A 15,541-nucleotide genomic window follows, 5' to 3' on the forward strand; every position below is an offset into this window, starting at 1 on the left:
GCCACGGTTCGGAGTGCGACGAAAATAAACGAGGTATTTAAGGCCTTCTATGAAGAGCTGTATAGATCCCAGCCCCCACGGGGGAAGAGGGTATGAGACGATTCCTAGACCAACTGAGATTCCCGAGGGCGGAGGAGCAAGAGGTGGCTGGTTTGGGGGCATCAATTGGGTTGGAGGAGCTGAGCAAGGGTTTGGGGAGCATGCAGGCGGGGAAGGCCCCGGGACCGGACGGATTCCCGGTGGAGTTCTACAGGAAGTACGTAGACCTGTTGGCCCCGCTACTAGTGAGGACCTTTAATGAGGCAAGAGAGGAGGGGACCCTACCTCCGACAATGTCGGAAGCGACAATTTCTTTGATCCTAAAGCGGGACAAGGACCCACTGCAATGTGAATCGTACAGGCCGATCTCGCTCCTTAATGTGGATGCAAAATTACTGGCAAAAGTGCTAGCCACGAGGATCGAGGACTGTGTCCCGGGGGTGATTCACGAGGATCCTCGTGAATCACCCCCGGGACACAGTCCTCGATCCGGGATTTGTAAAGGGTAGGCAGCTAAACACCAATGTGCGGCGGCTTTTAAATGTGACAATGATGCCATCGGTGGAGGGAGAGGCGGAGATAGTGGCAGCTATGGACACGGAGAAGGCCTTTGACCGAGTAGAGTGGGAGTACCTCTGGGAGGTGCTGCGTAGGTTTGGGTTCGGGGGAGGGTTTATCAGTTGGGTTAAGCTACTTTACAGAGACCCGGTGGCGAGTGTAGTGACGAATCGGCGGAGGTCGGAGTATTTTCGACTGTACCGAGGGACGAGGCAGGGGTGCCCCCTGTCCCCCCTGTTGTTCGCATTGGCGATCGAACCATTGGCCATGTCATTGAGGGAGTCTAATAAATGGAGGGGGGTGGTCCGAGGGGGAGAAGAGCATCGGGTGTCGCTATATGTGGATGGCCTGTTGCTGTACGTGGCGGATCCAATGGAGGGGGGTGGTGGAGGTCATGCAAACTCTGAGGGAGTTTGGGGAGTTTTCGGGCTATAAGCTCAATGTAGGGAAGAGTGAGCTCTTTGTATTACAGGCGGGGGACCAAGAAAGAGAGATAGGGGACCTACCGCTGAGGAGGGCGGAGGGGAGCTTTCGGTATCTGGGGATACAGATAGCCAGGAGTTGGGGGGCCCTACATAAACTGAATTTGACGAGGTTGGTGGAGCAAATGGAGGAGGATTTTAAAAGATGGGACATGTCACCGCTCTCGCTGGCGGGTAGAGTGCAGTCGGTCAAAATGGTGGTCCTTCCGAGGTTTCTGTTTGTGTTTCAGTGCCTTCCCATCGTGATCACTAAGGCCTTTTTTAAGAGAGTAGGTAGGAGTATTATGGGGTTTGTGTGGGCGAATAAGACCCCGAGGGTAAGGAGAGGGTTCCTGGAACGCAGTAGGGACCGAGGAGGGTTGGCGCTGCCAAACCTGGGGAGCTACTACTGGGCAGCAAATGTGTCGATGATCCGCAAGTGGGTTATGGAAGGAGAGGGGGCGGCATGGAAGAGGATGGAGATGGCGTCCTGTAACGGAACGAGCCTGGGGGCGTTGGTGACGGCACCGCTGCCGTTCTCGCCGACAAAGTATACCACGAGCCCGGTGGTGGCGGCAACGCTAAGGATCTGGGGCCAGTGGAGACAGCACAGGGGTGCAATGGGAGCATCGGTGTGGTCCCCGATCAGGGGTAACCACCGGTTTGTCCTGGGGAAGATGGACGGGGGGTTCCAGAGCTGGCATCGGGCGGGGATTGGAAGAATGGGGGACCTGTTCATTGACGGAACGTTTGCGAGCCTAGGGGCACTGGAGGAGAAGTTTGAGTTACCCCCGGGAAATGCCTTTAGATATATGCAGGTGAGGGCTTTTGTGAGGCGACAGGTGAGGGAATTCCCGTTGCTCCCGGCACAAGAAATTCAAGACAGAGTGATCTCGGGTGTATGGGTCGGGGAGGGCAAGGTGTCGGAAATACACCAGGAGATGAAAGAAGAAGGGGAAGCGCTGGTAGAAGAGTTGAAGGGTAAATGGGAGGAGGAGCTGGGGGAGGAGATCGAGGAAGGTCTGTGGGCGGATGCCCTAGGTAGGGTTAATTCCTCCTCCTCGTGTGCCAGGCTCAGCCTGATACAATTTAAGGTGGTTCACAGAGCTCACCTGACGGGGGCGAGGTTGAGCAGGTTCTTTGGGGTAGAGGACAGATGTGGAAAGTGCTCAGGGAGCCCGGCGAACCATGTCCATATGTTCTGGTCATGCCCGGCACTGGAGGGGTTCTGGAGAGGAGTGGCGGGAGCAATATCTCAGGTGGTGAAAGTCCGGGTCAAGCCAAGCTGGGGGCTAGCAATATTTGGAGTAGTGGATGAGCCGGGAGTGCAGGAGGCGAAAGAGGCCGGCATTCTGGCCTTTGCGTCACTAGTAGCCCGGCGAAGGATCTTGCTAATGTGGAAGGAGGCGAAGCCCCCCAGCGTGGAGGCCTGGATAAACGATATGGCTGGGTTCATAAAGTTGGAGAGGATTAAGTTTGCCTTGGGAGGGTCTGCGCAGGGGTTCTACAGGCGGTGGCAACCGTTCCTAGACTATCTCGCGGAGCGTTAGAGGAAGATCGGTCAGCAGCAACCTGGGGGGGGGGGGGGGGGGGGAGGGGGGGGAAGGGGGGGAAGGGGGGACTGCCTGGGAGGGTGGATGAGCAAGTGATAACATGAAGGGTTGGGGAAACTGGCACGTATGGGAGAGAGCCAATGTACAAAGACATGTAAATATATCAGTTTGCCATGTATATATCTTGCTCTGTGCGATTTCTCGTTATTTTGTTACTGGGTGGGGGGGGGGGGGTTATTGTTTGTAAGGGAGAAAAATTGTGTTAAAAAACTTTAATAAATATATATTTTTTAAAAAGGTACTCTCACTACAAATATTTATATACACACCCATTTATAAACGCCCATTTCTTAACGATACTCTCACATGACAATAAGCAGTCATGTGAATAGTGATAGATACGACCTCCGACCAGAAGGTGGCAAAAGAGAACAACCACGTGACTCTGTTACCTCGGGGAGTCTGGAGATAGTCGTTGCAGTGGACAGTCCACATTTGTGGTAGCTCTTAGACAATGTATAATGGTTAGTAGTTTTAAATCATTTTGTTATGGTTATCTAACCCACATTATTGTTTAACAATAAAACATTTAACGAGGCACAAACTAAACGTTCTCCAGTGCACTTATTCTGACCAGCCAAGCACCAGAACGCAACATGCCCTGCTTTCTTAAACGCGCCGTGTTTGCCAATCAGGCCCTCAGGATGAGGATGACCCCCCCACCCCCTGGCTTCGCGATTTGCCAGCACTCCGCTGACTCAGCAGATCAATCCCGGAGCCACAGGTCTATGAATAGAGAAGGACAAGAGTTGCCCTGAGGAACGGTGGAGTACTTGACCCACGGGTTGCCGCTCTCTCACCTTCCACTCTCATCAATTTTCTGCAGCACAGTTTATGCGGTCAGTTTCTGACTGGATTGTGGGCGAGGCACCCTCATGCGGCACGGTTTATGGCCAGACCCCCCCACGCACCGAGGTCCTGATATCCCGAGATATTGTACGAACCTTGGGAAATCTGTAATTTGGGATTTCTTGCTAATTAACAAATTAAATGCTACGAGTGGCTGCACACTACTTTAATTGTTAGACTTCTCCTACTGTATCCCTGTCGCGATTACACTCAGGTAGGGATGGTTGACAAGTGACAAGGTGGAAAATTGTGATTTCGGCCTTCGCTGACCAAGTGTTCTATTATTCCCAAAGGTGTGAAAGGAATCAAATGGTTAGAAGAAAAAGACCACAAACACTGCAGCAAAAAATCATTGATAGTGTGAATAACACACGGTCTGGTGTTTATGTGTGTGTGAGGGGTGGGGGAGGAAAGGGAGGGGACGTGGGGGAGGGGGTTGGGGGGGGACAGATAAATCACCTTCCAGAGGCACAGAAAGTTACAATGAGACAAAACAACTTAGCACCAAGGTCATTTGGCCAGGCAATATCCCCAGAATGCTAACAAACTGAAAAGGGTCAAAGCTTGGGAAACTGGGAGTCCTGAGAGCTTGGCCTGGTCCGGGTGGGGGGATGAACACTTGACAACTTTTGTAACAGGGCCCCCTTCAAGTGGGCGTAGGCAATGATTGGGTTAAATTGGTTTCCATGTACGTTTTGGTGAAGGGAATGAGAATTAAGGATCCTGCAGCCCCCCCCCCCCCCCCCCCCCCCCCCACCACCCTGCCCCCTCCAAATAAAATCAGACTGATATGAGAAGGAGGGCTATCTGGCCTGATCACATATAGGCTGTAGTGCCTCACGGGTAGATGGAGCCAGCAGCTAGGCCACACATGTATAGACACAATGGCGGGCGGGGGGGGGGGGGGGGGGGGGGCGGCGGGGGGGGGGGGGGTGTTGGGAGGCCACAGTTTGAGCCAGGCCTTTTAGCCACGGTATATACTGAGGAACTGGGGGTAACTGAATACTATAAATATTAGCTGCGATTGTAAATCTAATGAGTAACACACAACAACGGAAGAAACTCATAGAATCATAGAAATTACAGTGCAGAAGGAGGCAGTTCGGCCTATCGAGTCTGCACCGGCTCTTGGAAAGAGCACTCTACCTAAGACCACACCTCCACCCTATTTCCCGTCACCCAGTAACCCCACCCAACCTTTTTTGGACACTAAGGGCAATTTAGCACGGCCAATCCACCGAACCTGCACGTCTTTGGCATGTGGGAGGAAGCCGGAGCAGCCGGAGGAAACCCACGCACACACGGGGGAGAACGTGCAGACTCCACACAGGCAGTGACCCAAGCTGGGAATCGAACCTGGGACCCTGGAGCTGTGAAGCAACTGTGCTCTCCACTGTGCTACCGTGCCGTGATTTGGTTTTGTACCTTACGTAATCTGTCACCTTTGAACAGCCACGTAACAAATTTTTATACATTTTGGGAAGAAAGTCTGTTTTTGAGACAAAGATATGTTAATGCCACACTGACTGGTGTGACCAGGTAGAGGTTACATGGAAACGATGCCTGCCCAGAGTGTCTCGGTAAGACCGCTACACTTTAATATTACTGTTCAAATATTAACTTGTGTAAATAGTGTAATAAAATGTGACCACTGCCACTGATACGGGTTGTTACTTCGAGTTGTTTTGAAGCTTGAAAATGATCGTTTAAGGGGTTAATTGGAAAGGGGTTAAAGGGTTAATTGGCCCCCATGCGCTCTGAATTCCAACAGTGTATCGCGGCAGACAGATTTGAGAACTTTAAGAATTAACTAAAGCAGCAAGTGTTTGAACAGTGCAAACATTGGCAGCAATTACAAAACAAATACATTTCTTTCTCTGCCTGCACATTGTTCTGCAGTGAATACCATTGATGGGCGTTGGGGACAGCGTGGAGGTGGGAGGTACATGGGGAGAGGTGGTGAGCTTCAGATGTTGCTCTCCTATTTTTCGTCCTGTTTAAAGTTGTCCACCGTGGTTTCAGGCGACAGAAAAGTGACCCTGGAAGGTCATTTAACCGTAGAATCCCTACAGTGCAAAAGGAGGCCATTCGGCCCATCGAGTTTGCACTGACCTTCCGAAGGAGCACCTCACCCAGGCCCAACCTCCTGTCCTGTCCCCATAACCACAACTAACCTTTGGGACACGAAGGGAAAATTTAGCACGGCCAATCCATCTAACCTGCACACCTTTGGACTGTGGGAGGAAACCGGAGCACCCGGAGGAAACCCACGCAGACACGGGGAGAACGTGCCGACTCCGCACAGACAGTGACCCAAGACCGGGATCGAACCCTGGGACCCTGGCGCTGTGGGGCAACTGTGCTAGCCACTGTGCCGCCGATAATGGCCGGAATTCTCTGCCCTTTGGGATTCTCTTTTCCTGCTGGCAGTGCACTCCTCCCGCCGTCCCCTTCTGCCGCTTTCCTGGCGGCGTGGGGTTGCTTCAACGGGAAACCCCATTGACATGTGGCGGGAAGAGAAAATCCCACCACCAGCGAACACCGTGCTGCCGAGAAACAGCGGGGACCGGCGCACCTTGCCCCAATGCTCATTACCCAAGGAGCAACCACATTGCCTTTCTGAAGGGGCTGTGAAAATGGAGAGCGGGCTATTTAAGCTACCCAGTGAAGCCATGTCTGCTGATCGAGGCCATTTGGAAAGTGCGGAACACTAACACAGATTATATATATATACAGGAAGGTCAAATTGACAGAATGACAAGACAGAGAAGGCGACCATTCCATCTATTAAGTCCTTACCCGCTAGCTGTAGAGCAATCCAGTCAGCCCCCCCCCCATTTTCCTATAATCCAGTAATTCTATTTCCCTCAAGTGCCCATCCAATCTCCTTTCGAAAACATTGATCATTTGGGCCTCTCTCGTAAGCCGCAATTTCCAGCCCGTTCGCTGCCTATTTTGCCACGGACTGAACTGTACAGGGCGCCGTGTACCCGGCAACACCATCTTTCCCTCCCTACTCCGGCTAAGACGTTGACCGGGAGCCTGCCCATAGGGAAAAACCAGGCTGGAAGCTCTGACACCCCAGCAGCGCCAGGCTCGAGCTGTGGCCACTTGTGGGACTGCAGCCCCTGCTCCCTCTTCAAGGAGCTGATGGAGACTGGAACTGAAGGTAAGTCCAGGGTGTCAGCAGGGTCTGGCTGGCAGGCCCCAGCAAAGGGCTGGATTAGAGAGGCCAGGCGGAAGGGTAAAAGGGGAGGGGGTATGACCCTAGGGGTTGCCTCCAATGGGCAAAGGTGACATTGCAGTGTCAACGTAAGCCCACTTGTGACAATAATAAAGATTATAATTTCCTTTCCCAACAGCAATCCTCCCAGTAAAAGCTGCCAGGCTGCCAGCTTGTTGTGGGCCTTCTCCTGCAGTGGGTAAAATAGCAATGGGGTTGGGATGAGACAGTTAAGGGGTCATTAGTTGGCCACTTAAGAGCCTTAGTAAACTCAAAGTTAGGCAGGCATGTCCACTGAACCAGGTTGAGGGCAGGTGGGCTGTTGGGGGTATGTGTTGTGGGTCAGGGCTTAGAAACTCCAAAGTGTATGATGAAGCTCACCTGGCCTATAACTTTTATGTTGAATTTGGCTGGGATGAACACAAGAGTCTTCACTTCAGGTGTGATTCATCAGACTTCCTAGGTGCTTTTGTCAAAACAAAGTTTATTATAAGAATGTAGTTAACAGATAAAACACTTATCAAGAATTTATTCTCAATTACAAACATGAAAAACACAATGGCTACAGTAATCTATGCCTATAACTCCTCATGAATCCCCCTTAACTGTTCCAATTCAATACAAAATCCAATAAAACCAACCCCCGTTTCAAGGGCGTGGCCCAGCTCACTGTAACTTCACCTGAATGGGACTGGTCCTTTCCCGGAGATCCAGCCTCCAATCAGCAGATTCAACACTCCTTCCGGAAAGCAACTCTAGCGTTCAGGATACCAAGGCAGTTTGCCACGCCCAGTGTGCTTTCAGTTTACTGGAACAGCTTCAAAACAAAACAGGGAAGACTTCCTCCAGTCCAAACGAACAAACCAAACAAATCACGAAACCCCCTCTCTCACCTGACAGCCCATTCCACCCACAAATGACATCACAGAAGCCGTGCTACAAGCCATGTGGTAAAACAAAACCTTTCTTAAAGGGTCACTCACATGACAGTATGTCACATGCAGAACTTAACAATCCCAACCCCCCCCCCTTCAACGTGGGGGAGCGTAAAATCCAGCCCCCTGTTTTCTTTTGATTCATTCATGGATATAGGTGACACTGACAAGGCCAACATTTATTGAGTGGCTTGCTTGGTCATTTAAGTGGTTAGCACTTAGTTATTGGGCCTGGTTTATAGTCCCCCATCCTCACCCACTTCCCCTACTGGGTAAAAAGGTCATTGGGAGCAGGTGGCCGTTACAGGTGACTGGCCTGCTGATTAGCTATCAATTGAGTTGAGGAGGGACTGTCCATCCCTGAGAGACAGGAAGCCCCCCCACCTCTGAGAGCAGCCAGCCAATCAGAGACTAGCAGCTCTCTCAGTACCCACAGCGCCGTCAGAAACGGTGGCCACTGCCGGTACAGCAGGAGGCCAATAGGTGGTGTGTATTGCTGGATTTGGAATGGCCGGTAATTTCGGAATCCTGTGGGGCCAAGATCGCAAATGCACAGGTGAAATGTGGCAGGTTCTGTAGGTGAACTTTTGATGGGCCCAGAAAGTTACTAAGGGGGGACCCCCTTGTCTACCAAGTGCAAGAAAACCTTGGTGGGATACTTGGCATGGGACTTTCCCTCCATCTGTTAGACTCCAGCAAGCAGTCATTTGACGCCCTTAACTCAGAATCAATTGTCCACAAGGGCCACAATTACCCGCTGGCTGGCCGGCCATCCGATGCCCTCCTTTCCCGCTGTTGGCAAATTTGCAATCGGAAGGGGCGTGCAGTGTGAAGGTCACCTACTGGATTTAACAAAAAAAACACTTAGCATCCCAGAACAACAATATCAGACGCCATTTCAGGATCTAGTGTGTGAGCCCCTCCCTAGTTGGCATCAGGTTATAAGAACATACGAAATAGAACATAAAAGTAGGCCATTCAGCCCCTCAAGACTACACTGTCGTTCAATAGGATCATGGCTGATCGAGATGATAAAACCCTTACAGTGCAGAAGGAGGCCATTCAGCCCATCGAGTCTGCATCGACCCTCTGAAGGAGCACCCTACCCAGGCCCACTCCCCCATCATATCCCTGTAACCCCACCTAACCATTGGACTCCAAGAGGGAATTTATCATGGCGATCGACCTTACCTACATATCTTTGTTCTGTGGGAGGAAACCGGAGCACCCGGAGGAAACCCACGCAGACACGGGGAGAAAGTGCAAACTCCACACAGACAGTCACCTGAGGTCGGAATTGAACCCGGGTCCCTGGCGCTGTGAGGCAGCAGTGCGAAGCGCTCTGCCACGTCTGTTTGTGTTGAGTTCCACAGTCTCCATCTATCCCCGATAACCTTTGATTCCCTTGCCCCACAAGAAAACATCTACCTCCGCCTCAAAGAATATCCAGTGACCCCACTTCCACTGCCTCCTGAGGTGGAGGGGCAGCTAATTAAAACAGGTGGGCATTATTGCTCCAAAAACAATCGTAGTGACGTATTTGAAATTTACATCTTGTGCACTCTCTTCACAAATTCTGACAATTTTTTTTTAAGTTCCAGGACTGGCGTTCGAGAGGGCACGCTGGGCGGAGACTGCGAGGAGGTCAGAAGCGTGGCAGTCACTGAAAACCTTTGCAATGACCTGTTGCTGAGGAACAGGAAGCTGGTAAAACACCAATAAACGACCCCGCTACTCTGCCTTTCTCGATTCTTTCATGGGGTGTGGGCGGGGTTGGCGCTTCCCAAATTGCCCTTGAGCTGAGTGGCCTGCTGGGCCATTTCGGAGGGGAGTTAAGAGTCAACCACACGGTAGCACAGTGGTTAGCACTGTTGCTTCACATCTCCAGGGTGCCAGGTTCGATTCCCGGCTTGGGCCACTGCCTGCGCGGAGTCTGCACGTTCTCCCCGTGTCTGCGTGGGTTTCCGGGTGCTCCGGTTTCCTCGCACAAGTCCAAAGATGTACAGGTTGGGTGGATTGGACATGCTAAATTGCCCTTTAGTGTCCAAAAAGGTTAGGTAGGATTACTGGGTTACGGGGATGGGGTGGAGGTGTGGGCTTAGGTAGGGTGCACTTTCTAAGGGCCGATGCAGTTTCGACGGGCTGAATGGCCTCCTTGTGCTCTGTACACTCTATGATTCTATGACATTGCTGTGGATCTGGAGTCAAAATGTAGGCCAGGCCACATAAAGCTGGCAGATTTCTTGCCAATGGACATTCTAATGGGCTAATATTAGTGAACCAGATTGTGCTTTTTATGACAATAAGTAATAGTTTCATGGGTCCCATTACTGAGACCAGCTTTATATTCTGGATTTATTGAATTCAATTTACAATCCACCAGCTGCTGTGGTGGGATTTGAAGCCATGTCTGAGTCGCTGGATTCCTCGGTCAGTGACATTGCCACAATATGCCACCATCTCCTTTTTAGGAGCCTGTTACTTGCAACCTCTCGTCCTAACATCCTTGTGGGTGCTGCACCACATGGTGTAGGTACACTCACACTGCTGTTAGGGAGGGAGTTACAGGATTTTGATCCAGTGACAGTGAAGGAACATCGATATGTTTCCAAGTCAGGGTGATGTGCAGCTTGGAGGGGAACCTCCAGGTGGTGGTGGTCCCAGGTATCTGCTGCCGTCTGCTGCTAGCGGTCGTGGGTTTGGAAGCCACTGTCGAAGGAGACTTGGTACGTCACTGCAGTGCGTCTTGCAGATGGTACCCACGGCTGCTGCTGTGCGTGGGTGGTGGAGGGAGTGAATGTTTGTGGATGGGGTGTCAATCAAGTGGGGTTGCTTTGTCCTGGATGGTGTTGAGCTTCTTGAGTGTTGTTGGAGCTGCGCTCATCCAGGCAAGTGGAGAGTATTCCATCACACTCCTGACTTGTGTCTTGTCGACTGCGGAGGCTCAAGAAGGCAGCTCACCGCTAACATCCCAAGGGCAAATAGGGACGGACAATAAATGCTGGCCTAGGCAGTGATGCCCGCACAACATGAAGGAATAATTGCATTTCTAGTGACATTGTTTCAAATTCATTTAACAGGGAGAAGAGAATGATAGACTGTTGTCTCACAATGCAAAACTTGAGAAACAGGTTGGTCATCCCTCTTTTGGTTTTCATCAAAATGTTACGCTTGCACTGGGCGGGTTTCTCCGGTCTTGTCCTAGTGGTATTTGTTGTCTGTGAGAACAGAGAATTTGGCGTTCCAGCCTAAACCCCATTCATTCTCAGCGGCAGCGGGAAATCCCAACCGCAAACGCGGATGAAAGATTTTGGCCACTGTTTACACGTGATCAATATGTAATGCGTATTACTTAAGGTACTGTGGTAAACCACTGTTGCACCTGTATTAGGTGATGTACGGTAGGACCTGTACTACAGGTTCGCCGGTAGACCCTGCCTGCTGGCTCCGCCCAGGAGGCGGGATATAAATATGCGTGTCCTCCAGCCAGCAGCCATTTCGCCAGCTGCTGTGGGAGGCCACACATCTGATAGCAATAAAGCCTCAGTTTGGTTCAACTATCGTCTTTGTCCAATTGATCGTGCCTCAGGTACGTGGAAACTAGAGTAATGAATGTAGGATGAATGTTTGTCCATAGCTGTTTAATGGAAATTGATTTTGTTTAATAGTACATCTAAAAGGGTTGGAAATTAGTGTGGGCCTGTTAGAGGGCCCAGATTTGGTGTTCCTTGAACAGAAAGGCTCCAGGTTGGCCTAAAATTGCGCTTCAGGCCTTGTTTGAATAATCAGCTGATTTTCCCGGTGGGAGATGCCAAATTTGGGCCACCTGTCTCACTGGAGCTTCCCTCTGGAATGTTCTGGAAATGAGGGGCGATGGTGGGTGGAGGATTAGGGAAGACGGGTGATTGCAACTCCTGTAGCGTGAGGGAAGCATGCCAGTTCATCCTGGATACACAAACGGGTGTCCTTAAAAAGAAAAAAAATTAAATTCCTTGTCATAGATTAGGCCTCTGCATTACACTGATTCACTACTTCTCGAAGGGTCCCTTTAGCAGGTATTAGGCCTCTGATTCACGTATTGAAGGAGGCGGAACGCAAGAAATAGGCTTCAGAAATGTAATCTTCTTCCAGTTGGCAATATTGTCCAAAGACCTGGCGACGCGGTGTTGCAGTGGTTAGCACTGCCTCCTCATGGCGCCGAGGTCCCAGGTTCGATCCCGACCCAGGGTCACTGTCCGTGTGGAGTTTGCACGTTCCCCCCGTGTCTGCATGGGTCTCACCCCCACAACCCAAAGATGGCCGTGCTAAACTACCCCCTAATTGGAAAAAAAAATAAGTGAGTACTCTAAATTTTTTTTTTTTAAATCACTGTAGAAAGACACAGTTACGAGCAGATGAGAACACATGTGTGGACTCAATCTCTCCTTCCCACTCGCTGATTGATCGTAACAGAGTTCTTTTTTTGTCATTTTTTTTTAAAGAATATTTTATTGAAAATTTTTGGTCAACCATCACAGTACATTGTGTATCCTTTACACAATAATATAACAGTATAAATAACAATGACCTGTTTTATAAACAAAGAATAAATAATATATAACAAAAACGAAAACTAAAACTAAATGGCAACTGCCTTGTCTCAGATAAACACTCTCCAAAAATATGGTTCAACAATCCAATATACAATTATTTATAGCAACGACCTATACATATTATACATATATATTAATAACCCTGAGACTCCTTCTGGTTCCTCCCCCCCCCCCCTCCCCCCTGGGCTGCTGCTGCTGCCTTCTTCTTTTCCATTCCCTCTATCTTTCTGTGAGGTATTCGACGAACGGTTGCCACCGCCTGGTGAACCCTTGAGCCGATCCCCTTAGGACGAACTTAATCCGTTCCAGCTTTATAAACCCTGCCATGTCATTTATCCAGGTCTCCACCCCCGGGGGCTTGGCTTCCTTCCACATCAACAGTATCCTGCGCCGGGCTACTAGGGACGCAAAGGCCAAAACATCGGCCTCTCTCGCCTCCTGCACTCCCGGCTCTTGTGCAACCCCAAATATAGCCAACCCCCAGCTTGGTTCGACCTGGACCCCCACTACTTTCGAAAGCACCTTTGTCACCCCCACCCAGAACCCCTGTAGTGCCGGACATGACCAGAACATGTGGGTGTGATTCGCTGGGCTTCTCGAGCATCTCGCACACCTATCCTCTACCCCCAAAAATTTACTGAGCCGTGCTCCAGTCATATGCGCCCTGTGTAACACCTTAAATTGAATCAGGCTTAGCCTGGCACACGAGGACGATGAGTTTACCCTACTTAGGGCATCCGCCCACAGCCCCTCCTCAATCTCCTCCCCCAGCTCTTCTTCCCATTTCCCTTTCAGCTCATCTACCATAATCTCCCCCTCGTCCCTCATTTCCCTATATATATCTGACACCTTACCGTCCTCCACCCATGTCTTTGAGATTACTCTGTCCTGCACCTCATGCGTCGGGAGCTGCGGGAATTCCCTCACCTGCTGCCTCGCAAAAGCCCTCAGTTGCATATACCGGAATGCATTCCCTTGGGGCAACCCATATTTCTCGGTCAGCGCTCCCAGACTTGCGAACTTCCCATCCACAAACAGATCTTTCAGTTGCGTTACTCCTGCTCTTTGCCATATTCCAAATCCCCCATCCATTCTCCCCGGGGCAAACCTATGGTTGTTTCTTATCGGGGACCCCACCAAGGCTCCCGTCTTTCCCCTATGCCGTCTCCACTGTCCCCAAATTTTCAAAGTCGCCACCACCACCGGGCTTGTGGTGTATCTCTTCGGTGAGAACGGCAATGGGGCCGTCACCATAGCTTGTAGGCTAGTCCCCCTACAGGACGCCCTCTCCAATCTCTTCCACGCCGCTCCTTCCTCTTCCCCCATCCACTTACTCACCATTGAGATATTGGCGGCCCAGTAGTACTCATTTAGGCTCGGTAGTGCCAGCCCCCCCCTATCCCTACTACGCTGTAAGAATCCCTTCCTCACTCTCGTGGTCTTCCCGGCCCACACAAAACTCATGATACTCTTTTCGATCCTTTTGAAAAAAGCCTTCGTGATCACCACCGGGAGGCACTGAAACACAAAGAGGAATCTCGGGAGGACTACCATTTTAACTGCCTGCACCCTCCCTGCCAGTGACAGGGATACCATGTCCCATCTCTTGAAGTCCTCCTCCATTTGTTCCACCAATCGCGTTAAATTTAACCTATGCAATGTACCCCAATTCTTGGCTATCTGGATCCCCAAGTAACGAAAGTCCCTTGTTACCTTCCTCAGCGGAAAGTCCTCTATTTCTCTGCTCTGCTCCCCTGGATGCACCACAAACAACTCACTTTTCCCCATGTTCAGTTTATATCCTGAGAATTCTCCAAACTCCCGAAGTGTCCGCATTATCTCTGGCATCCCCTCCGCCGGGTCCGCTACATATAACAAATCATCCGCATACAGAGATACCCGGTGTTCTTCTCCTCCTCTAAGTACTCCCCTCCACTTCTTGGCACCCCTCAATGCTATTGCCAGGGGCTCAATCGCCAGTGCAAACAGTAATGGGGACAGAGGGCATCCCTGCCTTGTCCCTCTATGGAGCCGAAAGTATGCAGATCCCCGTCCATTCGTGACCACACTCGCCACTGGGGCCCTATACCACAGCTGCACCCATCCAACATACTCATCTCCAAAACCAAATCTGCTCAGCACCTCCCACAAATAATCCCACTCCACTCTATCAAATGCTTTCTCGGCATCCATCGCCACCACTATCTCCGCTTCCCCCTCTGGTGGGGGCATCATCATTACCCCTAACAGCCTCCGTATATTCGTATTCAGCTGTCTCCCCTTCATAAACCCAGTTTGGTCCTCATGGACCACCCTCGGGACACAATCCTCTATCCTCACTGCCATTACCTTGGCCAGAATCTTAGCGTCTACATTTAGGAGGGAAATAGGTCTATAGGACCCGCATTGCAGCGGGTCCTTTTCCTTCTTTAGGAGAAGCGATATCGTTGCCTCCGACATTGTCGGGGGCAGCTGTCCCCTTTCCTTTGCCTCATTAAAGGTCCTCATCAGTAGCGGGGCGAGCAAGTCCACATATTTCCTGTAAAATTCAACTGGGAATCCATCCGGTCCCGGAGCCTTCCCCGCCTGCATGCTCCTAATTCCTTTCACTACTTCCTCTATTTCAATCTGTGCTCCCAGTCCCACCCTTTCCTGCTCCTCCACCTTGGGAAATTCCAGCCGGTCCAGAAAGCCCATCATTCTCTCCCTCCCATCCGGGGGTTGAGCTTCGTATAATTTTTTATAAAATGCCTTGAACACTCCATTCACTCTCTCCGCTCCCTGCTCCATCTCTCCTTCCTCATCCCTCACTCCCCCTATTTCCCTCGCTGCTCCCCTTTTCCTCAATTGGTGTGCCAGCAACCTGCTCGCCTTCTCCCCATATTCGTACTGTACACCCTGTGCCTTCCTCCACTGTGCCTCTGCAGTACCCGTTGTCAGCAAGTCAAATTCTACGTGTAGCCTTTGCCTTTCCCTGTACAGTCCCTCCTCCGGTGCCTCCGCATATTGCCTGTCCACCCTCAGAAGTTCTTGCAGCAACCGCTCCCGTTCCCTACTCTCCTGCTTTCCTTTATGTGCCCTTATTGATATCAGCTCCCCTCTAACCACTGCCTTCAGCGCCTCCCAGACCACTCCCACCTGGACCTCCCCATTGTCATTGAGTTCCAAGTACTTTTCAATGCACCCCCTCACCCTTAGACACACCCCCTCATCTGCCATTAGTCCCATGTCCATTCTCCAGGGTGGGCGCCCTTCTGTTTCCTCCCCTATC

General features: G+C 51.0%; 1 protein-coding gene across 1 annotated transcript in view; it reads left to right on the forward strand.

Annotated features, from left to right (window-relative positions):
* LOC140425828 (uncharacterized) overlaps positions 1–15,541 on the forward strand; it is a 217,992-nt gene that overhangs the window by 37,476 nt on the left and 164,975 nt on the right. Inside the window, exons 4-5 of the mRNA XM_072510224.1 lie at positions 9,274–9,385; positions 10,759–10,809. Of these exons, the coding sequence (XP_072366325.1) occupies positions 9,274–9,385; positions 10,759–10,809 (163 nt within the window). The remainder of the gene's footprint in view (positions 1–9,273; positions 9,386–10,758; positions 10,810–15,541) is intronic.

Source organism: Scyliorhinus torazame, chromosome 6 (genome assembly GCF_047496885.1).
Source record: "Scyliorhinus torazame isolate Kashiwa2021f chromosome 6, sScyTor2.1, whole genome shotgun sequence".
Taxonomy (NCBI): Eukaryota; Metazoa; Chordata; class Chondrichthyes; order Carcharhiniformes; family Scyliorhinidae; genus Scyliorhinus; species Scyliorhinus torazame.